The sequence below is a fragment of the Poecilia formosa genome, unplaced genomic scaffold (genome assembly GCF_000485575.1).
Source record: "Poecilia formosa unplaced genomic scaffold, Poecilia_formosa-5.1.2 Scaffold369, whole genome shotgun sequence".
In the NCBI taxonomy this organism is placed as follows: Eukaryota; Metazoa; Chordata; class Actinopteri; order Cyprinodontiformes; family Poeciliidae; genus Poecilia; species Poecilia formosa.
In genome coordinates, this window is record NW_006800308.1 from 538,006 (window position 1) to 555,766 (window position 17,761).

Consider the following 17,761-nt stretch of genomic DNA (forward strand, 5'->3'; position numbering starts at 1 on the left):
CGAAGGAAAGAAAATGTCACAATTCTATCCAGTTGGTAAGAAATCAAAACATTCATTCAACAAAAATAGAAAACACAATGTTACAATAATAATAAATTAATACTGCAATTGGAGAGCAGTCTTATCTTCGTGTTAAACACCAAATTCATTTCCAAGAAAACGTGCAGGCAGCCGAATCACAGCCGAGTTCTCTAACTGATGGCACTGAGGCCCAGTGTGATTACTTTGTTACAAACCACCAGCCAACAAGTGATTCCCACACCACCTGCAAGAAAAGAACAGCTCTGTGAATCTTTCATTTGCAGGCTTCATTTCCTGTTCCTGCGCCAAGTATGGTTATTCACTGGTTAACATTATATATACAATTTTCTCTCAAGTTGTCATGTTTTTAAAATTGAACAGTATAAAATGATCTCCTATGAAGAGAAATGTACAAATTGAAATACTAAGATGTCATCTTATCCAACATGTTGATCATTATTTAGAAACGAGGACATTAGTTCATAAAAATGGAGCCTCTTTCTGGTGGTTTCTGTAGCCCCATATATAGTCATGGTCGACCCTGGAACATCTTGAAACTGATCAAGTGTTATCAACTGATAAAATGTAAAAGAAAAAAAAAAAAAAAGCTTTAAAGTAACATTTCACTAACTAGTCATCGAGACATGCATATCAATAATAACCATTGTGTAAATTGTTTGGCTTATCTTATATTGGACACAACAAAAACAGCAGACTGACAACCTGCCACTCCTGTTGGGAAAGCCACGAGTCGCTCCACAGGAGCGATCCATTTACTGGGGACCACAGTCACTGGATCAGCGTAATACTTCCATATCAGTGAGACCATCAGAGCAGCCTGACAACAGAAAGGAATACATATTTGAAATTGTAAATAGTTCCTACATTGCTTCTATTTGCAGCTTGTCATACTAATTTTACTGTGTTTATTTTCTAACAAAGTTTATAAGTTTAGATCTTACAAGTGGTCAGAGCAGCAAGATAATTTTTTGTACAACTTACAGATATATTTGTGTTACTGTTTGTATTGTCCACCTACCTGCAGTATGTAAAAGACGATGTTCACAACCCATTTCATTTTGGCTTGTTGAGCGGTTCTCGACTGCACTGCAAAGGTAAATCAAACATGCAATCATTTGCAGTATATGTATCCATGTGTGCTCAGTATTAGAACAAAATTAATTAATATAAGTATGTAGGTAGTGATGTAATACCACTATAGGTGCCTTTTATCTGAAATTGCCAAACAATGTATTTCAGACAGAGAGTAAATAGAGAGAATATATGCATGCAAACATTCTTGCAAGAGTCACTAAAAACATATTCATGATGCCACATGCTCATTAATTTAGCAGTTGTACAAATATTACGGATTTGGCCAGGCAAATGTCGACTTCTGGTTTGTTTGTGAGACGGCTCTTAGATTGTCTGCATTGGACAACAGGCAGCTGTTGCTCCCAGCAAATACTTTGTAAACATCAAACCTCCAGCCACTTCCTGCAGTTGCTGAATTCTGTCTGTTGCGGCAGATCTAAACAGCTGTGAAAGACTGAGCACGTCCCCATTTGAGTCATATGTGTTTAAAAAGTGAATTTTTTCAAAGGTTGAAGTGCAGTACCTCACAAAATTATTTATACCCCTCCATATTTTTCACGTCATATTTTAACCAAAAAGTCACTAATTGGGATTTTTGAGATAAATCAGCACAAACTGGCGTGCTACAGTGAAAAGGATGGAAATAAGATACGTCACTGTTATAGCTAGTAAAAATCCAAGAAGTGCACCATGCATTTATATTCAGGCCGCTTGAGTGAATACTTTGTGAAATCATTTTCACAGCCATAGTTGCATTTTTAAGTGTCTCTGACAGCTCTGCACATCCAGAGAACTCAATTTCTGCACAGCCTTCTTTGTTGAACTACTTCACATTTTTCTACGTGTACAACAGTAGGTCTGCTGAAAGATTTTCCAACCTAAGCTGTACTGGTAATAATAAACATAAAGCACGTACTACATTTTGCTAGCTTATAAGAAAGATTCTTGCTGTTCAGTAGTATGATGTACCTCTTGAATTGGTGAACATGTGTGTTCGTTTTTATCTTACCATGTGTCTTAAGCTTGTCTGTAGTTTTGTTAATTTTACGCTCCAGCCTGGCATATCTTGCAAACTCATCCATCATGCTTATGGAGGACTGCTCCTTCTTCATCTGCTGGATTTCAGTCCTCATCTCACTCTCCTGCTCGGCGTCTTTCTGCACCATCTTTGTCAGCTTAAAAGAAAAACAAAAACTGTTTTACTGAGTACAATAAAGGGATGGCTTTTAATGTAGGGGAAGTAGTTAATGAGTGACAGTATATAGGCAACAAGCACTATATACCAAGTTTTTCAAGTGCTGCCAATTTGACAGCCTTTCTCCAATTTATGCTGTTATAACATAATAATGTAAAAAACAAACAAAAAAAAACACTCATGACCTATCGGAGCTGCTTGATTGGTGGAAGAACGGAGATTTATTGAACTACATTTATTTAAAAAGTTAAAATTTTCAAAATTAATAATAAGGTCCCTAAATAACTGTCACAGCAGCAAATATATATACGACAATATAATGCACGGAGCAGTTCTGAATATTTTAAATTCAGTGATGTGGTTAGTAGAGTGGCTGAGACTAAATACAAAGGATTGTGCAAAACAGCTAAGGTACTACATTTTACACGTTCGGGTCGTAACTTGATCAGGTTGTGGTGAAAACTCCACCCGGCCTTCAGCCAGATAAGCCTCGTTTTGTTTACGGCAAGCTAACACTATTAGCTTTGCTAAATGCTAAGCTAGCAGCGTCTAGCTTAGCATTCTATTTAAAAGAGATTATAATATTATATGAATGCGAAACAGTGCTCAAATCCGCAGTTGACATAGACAAAGCAGAACCCCCTACTTACGAAAGATGAAATGCTAGGCAGGAGTATTTTCATGAGATTGCAGAGAAACACGGAGCCCAGCACCAGGAACCATGCGCAGCCTGTCGCCATGTTTCCACCAGTGTTACTCCCACAGCTATTCAGCTCACTATTACAGGTGGAGCTGATAGACTACTTTTGTACTATCACATATGTTTCACTAATCTCTGTTCAACAAAAAAGCACGGGCGTGCAAGCAAAATTATGCGGCATATCCCCCTCTTGAGGGTACTTTATATCTGTGCAAATATTGTTTCAGGTTTTGCCACATTTTTCTTGTGATTTGCTGATAATCATTTCATGTTATCTAATCACTAAGGCCTATACCTTCACGGTGGTTTTTCTGCTTCCTTTTTTACTGACAACACCCATCGTGCTTTCCTCATAGTTAAACACTAATAGTTGATTGGCACACCGTCCTACCCACACAGGTAAAGATGTTGTGTTTCAAAAATATGCTGCCTGAACCTCAAAGCCAATCACTGGGAACATTGGGCGGAGATTCACTCTTCCTGCTAGGTTGGTAGGACAAGGGATAAAATACATAAGGAGCGAGGGATCCAATCCAGTTAAAGCTAGTTCTGGTACTGGTTGAACCTTAAATATAACGTTAGCACACTTCCCTGGAAGTATAGGGTTGAGGTGTACGTCTAACCTGCAGGCTTTCTTAGTTTTATCGGAACAAAAAGGTTGAAATTTTCCTTACTGTAGCTGTCTCGCCAAAACAAACCGAGAATGGGACGGAAAAAGGTAAGCTTAAATGTGTGTATAAGCATGTCTAAAGTATTTTAGCTGTAAACATTGTACAGGCATTTGTATCTGAAGCTGGGATGGAGAAGGATAAATGTCCTCAGTGTTCAATGGTTTTACATGGAGTCCAAGTCGGATGTGCTCAGGTCTGCCGTGTTCACAATGTGAAGTGGCGCCTTTTTACTCAGCCCAGGGATAACACGCCTGCACAGCCAAATAAGTTTCGCTCCCGGAGCCACATATCCTGATAGCAATGCACGCTCAGGCAGGTTTCTGAACTGCTTGGCTACTTCATAGTCCTGTGTGTGTGTGTGTGTGTGTGTTGGGATTAAACAAAGGGGTGTTAACTATCGTCGAGGAAGCATACAGGTTGCGACCTCAAGGAATTTCAGTCGTGAAACACTGTATTTTAAGCTTAGTTTGAGCTTCTTTGGGTAGATTTTGCAGCGACTAAATGTGGTGGCGGGTTTTCTTCATGTTTACCGCTTTACATTGCTGGGATATTAACCTTTGACTGTCCTCAGTATTAAGATGGTGTGCGTCACTCCCGAGGCGCTCTGTCTTTTCTTTATGGATCATCATGGCAGCTGATGTGTCCAAGAAAACAGCGACACAGCTGGCCGATTCCATTGGGTCTGAAACCCAATACTGCAAAAAATAAAATAAAATACATATTTGGCTTACCTTTAAAATGTGTTTTTAGGCTACCATTATTGATGCTTTGAAATCCTTAACCCCGAATCTGAGCTAGAAACGCCTAGGACCTTTTGTCACATTTCGTACAGATTGCATAAATTCTTGATCAGCTAGCGGGAAAGAGAGGTGCCCATCCCCCTTTCCACCACACACCCACTTTAGCTCACTCATGAATGGTTGTTGTTCAGTGCTTGTTAATTTCCCCCACCCCTTCTCCACCTCTCTGACTTTTCACAGGGAACTTCCAATGCAGATGCAGCTGCAGAGGTGAGTATGTTTTAAAAAAAAAATCTAAGTGATGACATAATGTAGTGACGGGATCAGAGTTTAAATGCTGTACGTGATGAACTGTGGAGTTAAAGATTTCTGTTTCAATTTAGATGATTTCATAAGCTGAACTGCACAGGGGAACATTTTCATCTTAGTCTCCAAAAGGCCAGTAGAACGTGCACATAAACCATAGCCAGAGGGGGTTATGCACTTATAGGCTTAGTACTGACTGATTTACAGTGCTTAGAAGAAATGCAAAAAACATATTGGGGTGTGTGTGATTTATTTATTTTTTTAAGCAGTTGCATTTTCTTTCTGTTTTAACACATAATTAAATGTATTAATGTCTTGATCTCTTTGATGCTAATTATTGTGGATAGGATAATTGTTTGCTGACTTTTAAAGAACTTGTTAAATCCCAACTCATCAATATTTCATTTAACTCAGAATCTTTGTTTTGCAGCCAAGACGGAAGTCTCAAAGGCTGTCGGAGGTAAGCTTCACTATCCTTTTTGAGACTGAGAATTCAACTTGTATGCCCGGCCATTGCAATGCATTTTCCTTTTCCCATGTTAAATTCTGTGCATTGCAGAAAGAGACCCAGGAAAAGCCACAACCAGAGAAGACAAAGGTAGAAAGACGCAGCTTTCCAGTGGTGGTGGTTAAACCTTTATTTTTTGTTTTGTTTTGCACATTACCAGAACTGTGGTCAGAAGGAGTTCATGAATCTCCATAGCTCTGACAGATTTGGTATCAACATGCATCAGGGGTAATTGGTAACACTTTATTTGAAGGGGGGGTGAATAAGACTGTCATGACACCTTCATAAACATGACATAACACCTGTCATGAACATCAATAAGCCTTCATGAATATTTATGACTGTTGTCATAAAGCGTCATTCGGCAAATTATGACACTTTTAATACAAAGTTGACATTATTCAAAATGTCTTTGTTATGACAACTTGACATTAACCAAGAAATCATTACTGTTTAAATTTTACCTTTAATAACATAAAGTTACCTAATTTTTAAAGTGCAATCAGTAATACTTTTATACAAATTTATATCAGTAATGATTTCTTGGTTAATGTCAAGTTGTCATAAAGACATTTTGAATAATGTCAACTTTGTATTAAAAGTGTCATAATTTACCGAATGACGCTTTATGACAACAGTCATAAATATTCATGAAGGCTTATTCATGTTCATGACAGGTGTTATGTCATGTTTATGACAGTGTCATGACAGTCTTATTCAACCCCCTTCAAATAAAGTGTTACCGGGGTAATTCATATGCATTCACGCTCCTAAATCTACGCTCTATTCTCAGATTACAGTTGTCCAATTTACATGCAAATAAACACAGCCACGTTACATAGCCCCCTCAGTAGGTCTACTGGGGTTAAATGTAATTGAGTATGAAAAATGTTGAGTTTAGCTGAAATTACCCTTTTTATCAAGAGACATCCAGGTTCCAGAGAGGCATTGTTAAGACCAAAAGTGGCGCTGGTTGTCCTACACTCTGAAACTTTCTCATTTGTAGTGCATGGCCTACCAAACGGTGGTATTGTCGTTTTCTTTGCTTCCCACAGTGAAAAATAGGTCTTATTTTTAATCACAGAAATCTGAAAATTGTGCTGTGCAATAGTATTTAGCCTGCCTTTTTTGTTCTCAGATTCCTTTAGATAAAATCCAGTAGAACTTAAATAAAATTCATACAGAAGTCCCCTAATTGGTAATTAAGCCATTTTCTTGGTCTATATATGTGAAACTCTATGTATGATGGAAAAACTAACAATGCATGAACACACCGTACCTATAATGAAATGTCGCATCCTTGTAACAGGAGGGACAGAAAAAATGTAAGGCACAGCTTTCTGCATACCTGTTATCTATTGTTCACTTTCAAATGTCTATATCTTACACTTCACAAAATTGTCCACGTCGGACCTGTGGGGCCAGATGTGAAAGCTGGCCCCAGCACACAATGCTTTTGGTCTGAAAAATGGGGAGTGTTTGTTTCATCAGGTTAAAGGGTGGTCCTTTGTGTCTCACAGCTGTAGTGTGATCAATTTTATATCCTATACAGACCTTGTTTGTTAATGACTGAGCATGCTCAGGTGAGATCTGATGACTGGTATTTAAAGCAGATTTTGACCAAATCTATTTGGTCAAAATCTGGTCATCAAGGTGCAACGCAACCCTTCTAGTGGAAAAGCACACAAGACCCTGGTTCTTAAAGCTGTGATTGAAAAGATCATGTTTTTTTGTTGTTGTTTTTTTTTTTGTTTGTTTGTTTTTTTCCCAATGCCTTGCATTGATGTTAATGACAGGCTCCTCCTAAGACCAAGAAGGTAAAGGAGGCAGCAAAGGCCAAGGCTGAAGAGAAGAAAGAAGCCCAAGCAGAGAAAGAAGTTCCTGCAGAAAATGGCGAGGCCAAAGCTGAGGAGGTACGTTAGCACTGGTGCCTAATGGGTCTGGTTTCATAGTAAGAACAAACTGCTAAACATGTCTGCTTTATTCATTGACAGGCTGCTGCAGCAGATGATCAGGCAGACGAAAAGGAAGACAAGGCTGAAGAGGATGAGAAAGCAGAGTAGCAGAGATGGTGTCATGTTCTACTTTTTGTTGTAAAATGCAGAGAATATTTTTATCAGCTATTTTCTTAAGACGGCATTGTTTTTAAGGATGTGATTGCATTTTTAAAATACTTAAATGTCTGTTAAATTTCCAAAGCTTTTGTGAAGGGACCCTTTCTGTCATTGTGTTGATTGTATTTTGTGGCATCATACATGTTTCAGAAGAGAGAACGAGAGAGTTTGTTCAGAGGGACCATATCACCGGTACTATTATGGATTCTCAAAATGCTGTGAGTGGAATAATGCTGTGGAAGCTAAAGCATTATTTTGTGTTTGAACTTTGGTGCTCAGCTTTCACTTTTTTTTTGTTTGTTTTTTTTTGTTTTGTTTTTACCCCCATCTGAAACAAATGTTAATTTTCTGGTACAGTAGTAAACAACGGTGAGACACATTGCAGAGTTGGTTGTTTATCCTTTTAGGATCTTGAGTTTGGGGATTTTATCTTTTCCAAATGCATTTATGTTATAGGTGGTATAAAATGCCAATTAAAATGGTTGTGTTTGCAAAGTTGTTTTGTTTTTTGTTGTTGTTTTTAACTTGGCCTTCATTCATAATGTTAACATGAATAGCAACACCCTCTACCTACAGTGAATCCTGCATCTTTTCTACACTGGGACTACAGCTTACCCCATGTTGTAGAGCCACAGCTTTCTATCAGAAAACTATGCAATTTTCTATTAGAAAGCTGCATAGAAGTCACTTTTTTTTATTATGGCAAAGTCCTGCCATAATTTTGAATTGATAAATCACTCTTAACATAAATTATGAGTTTGTTGATTGCTTCACTAGCACATAGCCCACATAATATTTTCAGTAGGTCTAAGGTTAAGTTTTCTCAGAGACCTTCCAGCCTTCAAAATCTATTTTTATATGTATATAGAATAATTTTCCCAACTGGGCCCAATTTTCAGCCATTTGACCCAAATTCTTACTCTGTGGCAAAAAGGAAGTAAGTAGGTTGCTCAGGAAAAAACCTAACTAATATTGGTTAAACTGGCCAAAAACTGAAAGATGTCACAAAATCCATTGTCACTGTCAACAGTGACGTTAGGGTTTTGTTAACATGGACTCGAGTAACAACCAAGAAAGAAATGATCGTTACTTAAAATTTCTAATCATTTCTGCTTAGAAAAGTGGTCAAATATCCAAACAGAATGAAGTCAGTAGCTCTTGACTAAAGAAAGTTTGTGGTTTCTCTGGAAAACGTAAGGCACATTTAACAAAAAGTATGTGTGAGTTCCAGAAAATCCACAAAGTAATATTTATGCACCTTTTACTTAAATGATCAAAATTACTTTAAAATGGGTGAACTAGTTTGCATTGAATTTTATTAGTGCAGATAATTTTTTTATTTATTTTTTTTTTACAAAATTAGGTTTTAATATGCAAGGCAAAGATCAGCCTTCTTACTTTCATGTGTGTCCGTTGTGTCAGTTGACTTTTTTTGTATGGCGCCTATTCTCGACAAGTGTCTTAATTTAATCTTGAAATTTAATTCATTTCAAGAGTTCAAATAGAAGACAAACAACCAAGATTATATTACACAGTGATATGATAAAACAAACAAAAAAAAGATAATTGAAAAATTCTACTTGTTTCACAAAGTCAAATAAAAATCTTTTTTTTTTTTTTATTCAAGCATTGATGTCCTTTTGCTTTGATGAATATTGCTTATAGCTAATGAAAATACAACTTTTAGTGGCTTTGAACCATTGGGAAAGGCTCCAGTTCTTATTCTTTTTAACCCACAAAAATACAGCTGATATTCTTTGTTCAGTTGTGGCTTAGCACAAAGTATCTGACAGTTACACCCATGTCAATGGCTAAATATCCATATGAAGCATTAAGTTCAGCTGCTGTCCTTAGAGCACAGAATGTTATAAACTTTTCAAGGCTGCACTGGGGCATTTTTTCTATTTTTCATTCCTCTCAACTTTCCATTTCTCATTTTCATTCTGTGAACAGACAAGTTCGTTTGGCAACAGACATGTCCTCTATAGAGGCTTGGTGTTAGTTAGTGACTGTTCTGGAAAATTTCAAATTTCTGTTTTACTTTAATTTGGGGTGAGGTGAGTTGCAGCTCACCTCACCCCAAAATGATTAAAATCAATAGAAATAAATTGGAAAACATTACGATGTGTTATGCATGTATGAGTAATTTCATTTTTTATTTTAACGGGGTTTTTTTGTTTTGTTTTTTCGTTAGGAGGAGCATTTTTTTTAACTGCAAGCCACAGTAATCAAAATTATCAAAAATAAATGAATAGGAGAATTTTTTTTAATATACAAAGCTAAAGCTAAAAACGACAAGCTTGTAGCAGTTATTAATTTATTTTTAGAATACATTGTATTCACACTTGTTCGCTGGTTTGACATAAGAAATGTATATTTTGATGAAGTGAGCTGGCAACCGTTATCGGTGACGTCACATGCACAGCTCACGACCTTGCTATCAGAAAAGGGGGAGGGCGTAACATTAATAGCACTGTGTTTATCAATTTTAAAATGTGTGTTGTCCTTTGAAAATATAAAAATAATTAGTCCAATGTAGTTCTGTATTTTTACAATGATGTAATATAACTGTGGCTAGCCACCAAGCTAACGCGCGGTGGTGTCTTTTGTTGCTGGAGTGCTCCTCCCTCCCTGCCCCCTTTTTCCTGTGTTACTCCGCCGTGGCGGAAGTAAGTTGTATCGCCGAGGCCTCATCCTTCCAATGGCGACTGCAAACAGGCTGAATAGAAAGCGGGAGCAACCGTGGAGGGGGTCAGCGACGTGTAACCGAAATTAAATAAATATATCTGATTTTTCTTTAGCAACAAAGTTAGTCTGAAGATCACTCCACCTCTCCAAATCACGGCCGTTTCCATGGCCAAAAGTCGGAACATTTCGCTCCTTGAGTCGGGTAAGCCGCAGAAGTAAACCCCAATTGATGGCTTGATTTACACCAATATCGCTCGTGCTAATTGATTCTTGGACTGATTTCCAGGCTATTAATGTACTCACTGTTCCGTTTCAGAGCTCTATTACTTGATTTCTCGTTTCCTAACAACGGGTCCGTGTCGGAGAGCGGCTGAGGTGAGCTGGCGTGCTTTCACTGGCACACTTTGTTGTATTTCGACATAGTTGACGAGCACTTGATAATAGTTAATATACAGGCACCCTAATCTGGATTGCATTTCAATTCCTCCCCAGGTCCTAGCAAGTGAACTCGAAGAATATCAGGTCTGTATTTTGGTTGTCTCTGCTTGCTAGGTAACTGCTAACTAGCTGCTTCGCTGTAGGCTGACTGTGCTTATAAACTTGGTGAACTCTTTGGACTTTTTAATATCCCGTTACGTCCCACTTATTTGACATCATCTGGTTTTAAGACGCGTGTACCTGCTTCAATTTTTAAAGTAAATCATCTTTGATAAACTGTTTTCGACAGCTCTTACCGGGAAGATTGGACTGGCTGGGAAATGAACACCCTAGAACATACGAAGATGTGGTAAGATTTAACTTTGTGATTTCAAGTTCAGTGCCGATGCTTGTTATTGTCTTGTGACAGAGGGGGCTGCACGTTCTGTGCTTGTTTACGGTCTTTGTTCGGTTTCCATCTGAACCGCTGATGTAGATCTTTAACTTTTAATGAACTGTAAAGCCTAACTTGTTCGGAAAACCTTAACTGTTTATGGTTAACTTTTGAATGGTCTACCAAAAACCCGCATTAGGATGGGAGTTTAATGTTTTTTTGTACCAGCTGTCGTATTGCAGTTAGGGTGGGTTGTTCGGCTTGTCGCTTTGCTGAGACTGCTTTCTCAGCCAATCACAAGCCGAGTTTCTTTGTCTCTGCGTTATTTTGCATGTGACCTGCGCTGTGATTGGTTCTTTAAAGAAAGAGAATATTTGCATACAAACCACGCCTTGAGAAACAAGGGGTGAGAAGTGCATGAAAAAAAAATACTTTGTCTGACACCTAACTTGTTATAATGCAGTCTCCAGGCACAAATTAAACGTCTAAAATACTGGAGAAAGCTTTTGGTATGATTTTTTTGATTATTTAACAACAGACAATAGTCTTATTTAAAAATACTAAGGTTTATTTGTTTCCAATGTTGAGATATTTGATATAAAAAAATCTTATAGATCCGTTAAAAGTATTGGTAAACAATGTAGTTAAAAAATGTTGAAAACATTTGTATAGACCCATGGCACACTTATGTTTATTTTCCAAAAATCCATGCATCTGTGCTGCACATGTTGGCAGGAAATGGCTTTGGAAGCAATGCTAACAAGGAGCTTGAAATAAATAATGCATGTAGACTGCCTTGCTTTTCAATAATTTAACAATAAATTGCCTATTTCATCAGGATTTTATTTAATTCCCCTTTGGGATTAATAAATCCAGGTTCAAACTCAAAACTGAGTAAGTGCCAGAGTTTGTTTGAAGGTGTTTTATCAGTGACTCAATTGACTAGGTTCTATAAGATAACTTTTTTTTTTTTAATCCCTTGGCATTACAGACTGAGTTTTCGTCCATTATATTATAACTAAGAATGACCTGAAACACATAAATTATTTGTAATATGTCTCTTTGGTTGCATTTGTACTGTATAAATTTAATATTTTCATAGAAATCGCATTTATTATTATTTTTTTTATTGAAACAAAACAAACAAACAAAAAAAGTGAAAACTGCTGTTTGTAGATACCCTGTGTAAAGAGGCTTGGGATAACATTTATTATGATACTATAAATAAGAATTGGATTTTATGGAAAACAAAGCTTGAACTATTGTTGCAACTCTCAAAAACGTGTAGCTATAGCTTTGGACTGGTAAAGTTATGTAAGCTGTTCCCACCGGTAATATTTACTGCCGGTAATGTCAGACAATAGTGAATAAAGGTTGATCTAAACAGGAGCCGAACAAATATTTTTCAATTTTATGAAAACTAAAACTATACACGTTATACAGATAGTCCTCAACCAACTCAACACGGTCTGGTAAGAGGACCTGGTCCTATGTCAGTCAAGTTTGCAGCTGTACGCCATGTATAAGCTATTGTGAAACAGCGTTTGGTACAAGTATGGGACTTGCTTATAGAGTTTACACTAAAATTCAACAGAATTGTGGAAATATGCTCCTAGCTGAATAGCGAAATTTCACTGCTCTTGTTGTGTTTGCCCTGACAGGTTGCTGCCAACAGACATGTTGCACCCGACCATTTGCTACAGATATGTAAGCAAATTGGACCACTCCTCGATAAAGAGGTCCCATCGTGTGTCCCAGGTGTGCACTCTCTCCTGGGGTCTGGAAAGCAGTCCATGCTTCGGACTGCGAAAGGTACAGGCTTTGTGTATTTTTATGCTCAGGAATGTGAGACGGCGTTTTTGTTACTTTAGACCGCATGAGGAGTTCAATTTGTTTCCATAAAACATTTGTTCAAGCAGAGATTGTTCAGCAGTTGTTTTTTCATTTGTTCATTTGTGAGGAGTGATACCGAGACATCTGTTCCACTCACTCATCTGGCAGTCGGCAGAAGCACATCATGAACTTTCTGATTTTCAGACTGTGACGGTGTGCAGCTCAAAGTTTCATCATATGCAGCCCTTCATCGGGGCAGACCACCAGAGAGGCCTTTGAACCAGAAGCAACCTCCACATCAGGGTAAGTCCCAGTGGTGTGGCAAATGAAACTAACTAGTAGCATATTTGCTGAGAGGTGTTCCGTTCATCTGCTGTGATTTTGTCTTTCCTTTATTTGTGGTACTTTGAAGTTTAATATTTTGATGATGATTTCATTGTAGTGCTGTTTTATTTTAAGCTCACTGTTTGTCTGCCACAATAAAGCCACCTTTATCACGTGGTGAAGTGTTGGGCCATAATTTTGACATAAAATTTGTTCCATTTAATTTAGTGGCGAGATTCCCTGATGTTACAGAGTTTCTAATCTTTTGTGCATTGAGGGCCTTATTTTCTGTGCATTCTTGTTAAACCTGTTTGACGCACCTGTAGCAGTGCTTCAGCTCTGAAACCTATCCTGCTATGAGAAAAGTAATGCATATATTTGGCTCTAGGGTATTTGGGGTGTTTTACACGTATGAAGTTACTATTTACGGCTTCTGAGAATGTGTCTCCCTCCACACTTTTTAATGCAGATATTTTTTTTTATTTTCTTTCCCAGGCAAATATGAATAAGTATAAACTAAAACGGTTTGTTTGGTGTTTGTGCACACCTTACTGTAACATTCATCAGGCCCACTGTGTGTTGTTTGGTTAAGAACTTGGGGCCTGAGCCATGGCTTAATAATTTGTAACAAAAACATTTGAGCTTGACAACAATGCTATCTTAATTTGTAGGTGAAACAGAATTTTGTTTGACGAGCTGTATTGTTTGGAGGCACAATGGCCTACTTTCAGAATCTGTTGTAAAACCAGAAATTACTGCCACTGATGTTTGTTGCATTAGGGATATCTTCAGTCTATGCAATCAGTGCACATCTTAAGGTGGTGGGCCATCAGTTGTGTGGAGGTTCTCGCTTATCTAATAACTCAACATACCAACACATGTTGAATGAGGCTCATAATGTCAGCACTTTTTCAAATCTTACAATTTCTATCTCTGTGCTCCGGTGTGTTTTATTAACAGTGAAGGTACATCGAGGGAGGGAGCTGACTGGAGTGCAATGTTTCAGCTCCATCTGTCCTGTCAGCACATATGAGCACATGCGTCTGCATCGGCGGATCCTGGGACATCTGTCTGCAGTGTATTGTATCGCATTTGATCGAACCGGTCTCAGGATCTTCACAGTAAGATGGAAGCACTCGTCCTAACTGATAAAATATTGGCAGCCTGACTGTTTTCTACATTAGGGATGTCCAATCAGGAGAAAGGTTGGTGGCAGATATAAATCCCCATCTCGTACTGCATTAAATACCAATGGTATGTAGATGAAAACTACATACCATACACTTCTGCCTCTTTATGTCTACCAGTTGTTCAAGCAAACACCCACTGGAGTTTGTGTGGGATTTCCCTATGTTTCTAATTGTATCTGGCTCCACATGTACCGCTGCATCTTTCAATGAGCTCTCCTCTCTCTTGTGGCAACGCTTTTATGCATATCAGTTTGAGGTGCTTTGTCATTTCCAAGCATGTTTTGATATGACCAATTTTACTTGTAACATTTTATTCCGGTTCCAGTTGAACATGTGTGAACAAACGTACAGCAACAGCAATTCTCCTGCTTTAAAAAGTTAGGGTTTTGCTTTAAACGCTCATAAAATGTAATTTACTTTGTTTTGGCTGCTCTCGGTACAGCTCTATCCCAAACAGAAAATTGTTGGGGGATTATTTATTTATTTATTTATTTATTTATTTTTGAGACCAGTGGTATTTATTTGGAGAGAAAAAGGGCAAAGAGAGAGATAGACGAGAATTTGGGGATGGAACTGCAGCAAAGGTGCCAAGGTTGGAAATCAACCTTCAGACAGCTGGGTCGAGTGCTAATAGAACTAGAAATATCCTTTATTGTCCCACAATGGGGAAATGTCTTTGCAAGAGCAGCGAAGTGACAGGTAATAACAGCAGAAAGCCATGGCTTGCTTCTGTTTATGGGGTGTCCGCTCTACATCTACAGGATTCGTCTTCCATGTCGAGTGATATTTGAAAATAGACACTCACATGGCAGAGAGCTGAAACATCCAATACACTCCCTCTTTTACTGCGAAGGTGACTGTAAAGGTTACAAAAAAAAAAGATGAAAATTGTGAAGGAAAACCAATTTCTTTGTGAAGTACGTGTCTGGATTTTGCACTGCAGTACATGTATTGGAAGTCGTGTTTAATCTGGGACTCCGATATCAACCGTTTAAATAGTTCTTTCTCAGGACATCCCTAATGCATGTTGTGGTGTGCTGCTAAAATCTTTTCTACCTGATGTCTGTTTTACCACGTGTCCTGAAGCAAAAATAACTTGTGTCTTTAAGGGCTCAGATGATTGTTTGGTGAAGATTTGGTCTTCGCTCGATGGAAGGCTTCACTCAACATTGAGAGGACACTCTGCAGAAATCACAGACTTGGCTGTCAACTATGAAAACACACTAATTGCTGCAGGAAGCTGTGACAAGACCATCCGTGTGTGGTGCCTTCGTACCTGTGCTCCTATGGCTGTGCTGCAGGGACACAGTGGATCCATTACCTCCCTTCAGGTAAAGAAATGGGCAGCAATAAAAACACCCTGTTATTTATCAATTGGGACTTTCTCCCGTTGTAAAGATAAGAGGAGGGCAGGTTAGGTATGTCGAGGCATTTTTAATATCTAGTTGATGATTTGTAATGCTTTCGAGACTGTATTAAAACTGTTCCTGCTAGGTCTGTTTATTCTCACAGGTGAGCCTTTCTCTTGAGATGGCTCACCTGGAACATTGCGCTATGGTTGTGTTCCATCAGAGAACGGGGTTAGACTTGAAAGCTGAAGAAGAGGAAGGCAAAATGGGTCAGAACATTTTTTTTAAGTACAATGCGCACTACAGTGAGTCAGTGAAAGCTACTTCTGTTTAAATGGTTGTTCAGGCTAAAGTGGAGTCCTAAAACTGAGTCCTAAAAGGAACCGCTTGTATCGAGGAAATAAAGCTCAGACATCTTAAGACATGATTTTTAAAAAGGAAAAATGTTTTTAGGATTTAATGTTTGTGCTGTAAGATACCAGTGTGATTTAGACTTAAAGAGCATAAATAAAAAAAAAATCTAACACAAATTTCATATAACTTCATACAGTTTGAAGGCGTATATTTGTTTAGATTATTCCTGGTTACATAAGACGTGGCAGAATGCCTTTATTGTTGCACTCAGTCTGGTCTCTGTCAGCTGTTGTGTTGCTGCTTGTTTTCTCTCTTATCAGAAGGAGCCCGGTTGCTACATACTGGCCGATCTTCTGGTGAACGTTAAGTTTCTTTAGATCAGGTTCTCCAACAAGCAAAAGTTGGAAAATGTTCACACATTTCACCAACACGTACATTGGCATTTCATATGCTTCAGTCAGACAGGGTAAAGAATTGCGTTTTCAACAAGTTGACATTTGTTATGTTTGTGCTAACCTGCTTTTTATTGGTCGGGTGTATTTATTTGCAACTCTGACTGTTCTCTTGCTTCACTGCTGCAGCTGACCTGCCTACGCAGTGTTTTTTTTTTTTTTTTTTTTCTTTTTTCACCAGGGTCGGGGGGGCGATATAGCTATATTAGATTGTTAAAGATTTTAACTTGCTGTCATCCTGCCAAAGCAGAGAGATTGGAATGTAGTCAATACGTCATTTTCTGTCCATTTTTTTTTATTCCAAGACTTACCTTAGTGTTGCTCTTCATCTGTTAAAGGAAAATGAATTGTGACACATGCTTCTTACTGTAATGTCTTTTGCCAAAGTGTCAGAGCAAATCTTTGTGAGATGAATCGGATATTAACCAAATATTTTAGAGGTATTTTTTTCCTGGGAACTACAACCAGATAAATAAGTTACAGCTTTCTGCATATTAATTGTGTTAGCAATCAATGTGCTAACACACTTTACAAAATAAAAAAGTCTTGTAGAAATACAACAAACACCACAGTACTTTATAGAGCATTGCAAACCATGTTTTGTTTAGTAAAGCCCCACAACTCAGTTCAGTTATAGCAAGTGTAAAAGTTATTTGAAGACATTCAAGTATTGTTTGATTGCATAAGACTACAACATATCTAGAATTTGATTTTTGTCTGTAATTTGTGAAATACCTTTTATTTAATCATACTATATGCAGTAATGAAATGTCACCCACATATGACTGAATAGGTTGACAGACTTCCTATAGATTGAAGTCTGTCAATATAATATGCCAATATACCCTGCTAGTCAGAGAGTACAGTCTTTTCACCATGCAACATGTTTCTTGATTGAGCAGGTCAGTTGAGGTCTTGTTTTATTTGAAAAACAGCTCCGTTCAGCTTTCACTTCCTCTGGAGTTACTGGTGTAAAAACCTAACCAAATGCAGAAGCCCCGATCCTCATATTTAACAAGTAAACCAAAAGCCTTTTTGATTGTGTTTATTAGCCAAATTTTGAAGGTAGGTGTTGTAGTGAGTTGGGTGCTGTGATTGTCAGGTCTACCAGTTTTATGAAATGAGATACTCACTGCTTTTTAGGCACTCCAGAAAGCGAAATGAACTTTATGCTCATCTCTGATGACCTGAGTCTGGATTTTTCAGGGGTTTTTTTTCCCACCCGAGCTTAGTGGGACGTTAATGTTCAACCCTCTATTATTGAGGAAGTTTCTCTGCATAAAATAACTTGAGTATTCACTGTACCGACCCGCATTTCTTTTGTTGTTAGTTTTCACCTTTTGCCAAGGGCTCCAAACGTTATATGCTGTCCACTGGAACGGATGCTACTGTCTGCTTCTGGCAGTGGGA

The 17,761-nt window shown here is 38.0% G+C and overlaps 3 protein-coding genes across 4 annotated transcripts; 2 read left to right on the plus strand and 1 right to left on the minus strand.

Annotated features, from left to right (window-relative positions):
* Nucleotides 1-152: 152 nt before the first annotated feature.
* get1 (guided entry of tail-anchored proteins factor 1) lies at nucleotides 153-4,638 on the minus strand. 2 transcript variants are annotated; one of them, XM_007575121.2, is made up of 5 exons: nucleotides 4,414-4,638; nucleotides 2,126-2,291; nucleotides 1,061-1,128; nucleotides 745-859; nucleotides 153-265 (listed from the first exon to the last, which is right to left on the minus strand). In XM_007575121.2, exons 2-5 carry the CDS (start codon nucleotides 2,280-2,282, stop codon nucleotides 192-194), a joined length of 414 nt encoding a protein of 137 aa, XP_007575183.1. In that variant the 5' UTR covers nucleotides 2,283-2,291; nucleotides 4,414-4,638; the 3' UTR covers nucleotides 153-191. The 2 variants fall into 2 exon arrangements, with proteins under 2 accessions (XP_007575183.1, XP_007575181.1); XM_007575119.2 differs by lacking the exon at nucleotides 4,414-4,638 and adding an exon at nucleotides 2,962-3,342.
* hmgn1a (high mobility group nucleosome binding domain 1a) lies at nucleotides 3,513-7,845 on the plus strand. The gene is made up of 6 exons (XM_007575118.2): nucleotides 3,513-3,729; nucleotides 4,663-4,692; nucleotides 5,159-5,188; nucleotides 5,288-5,326; nucleotides 7,033-7,149; nucleotides 7,231-7,845. Exons 1-6 carry the CDS (start codon nucleotides 3,715-3,717, stop codon nucleotides 7,297-7,299), a joined length of 300 nt encoding a protein of 99 aa, XP_007575180.1. The 5' UTR covers nucleotides 3,513-3,714; the 3' UTR covers nucleotides 7,300-7,845.
* Nucleotides 7,846-9,698: 1,853 nt separating this feature from the next.
* Nucleotides 9,699-17,755, plus strand: LOC103153992 (bromodomain and WD repeat-containing protein 1; the record flags this gene model as incomplete). The annotated part of the gene is made up of 9 exons (XM_007575122.2): nucleotides 9,699-10,240; nucleotides 10,355-10,413; nucleotides 10,531-10,560; nucleotides 10,766-10,825; nucleotides 12,511-12,661; nucleotides 12,887-12,985; nucleotides 13,967-14,127; nucleotides 15,306-15,527; nucleotides 17,682-17,755. Coding segments are annotated over exons 1-9 (893 nt in total), but the record flags the coding sequence as incomplete, so codon positions are not given.
* Between the last annotated feature and the right edge of the window lie 6 nt (nucleotides 17,756-17,761).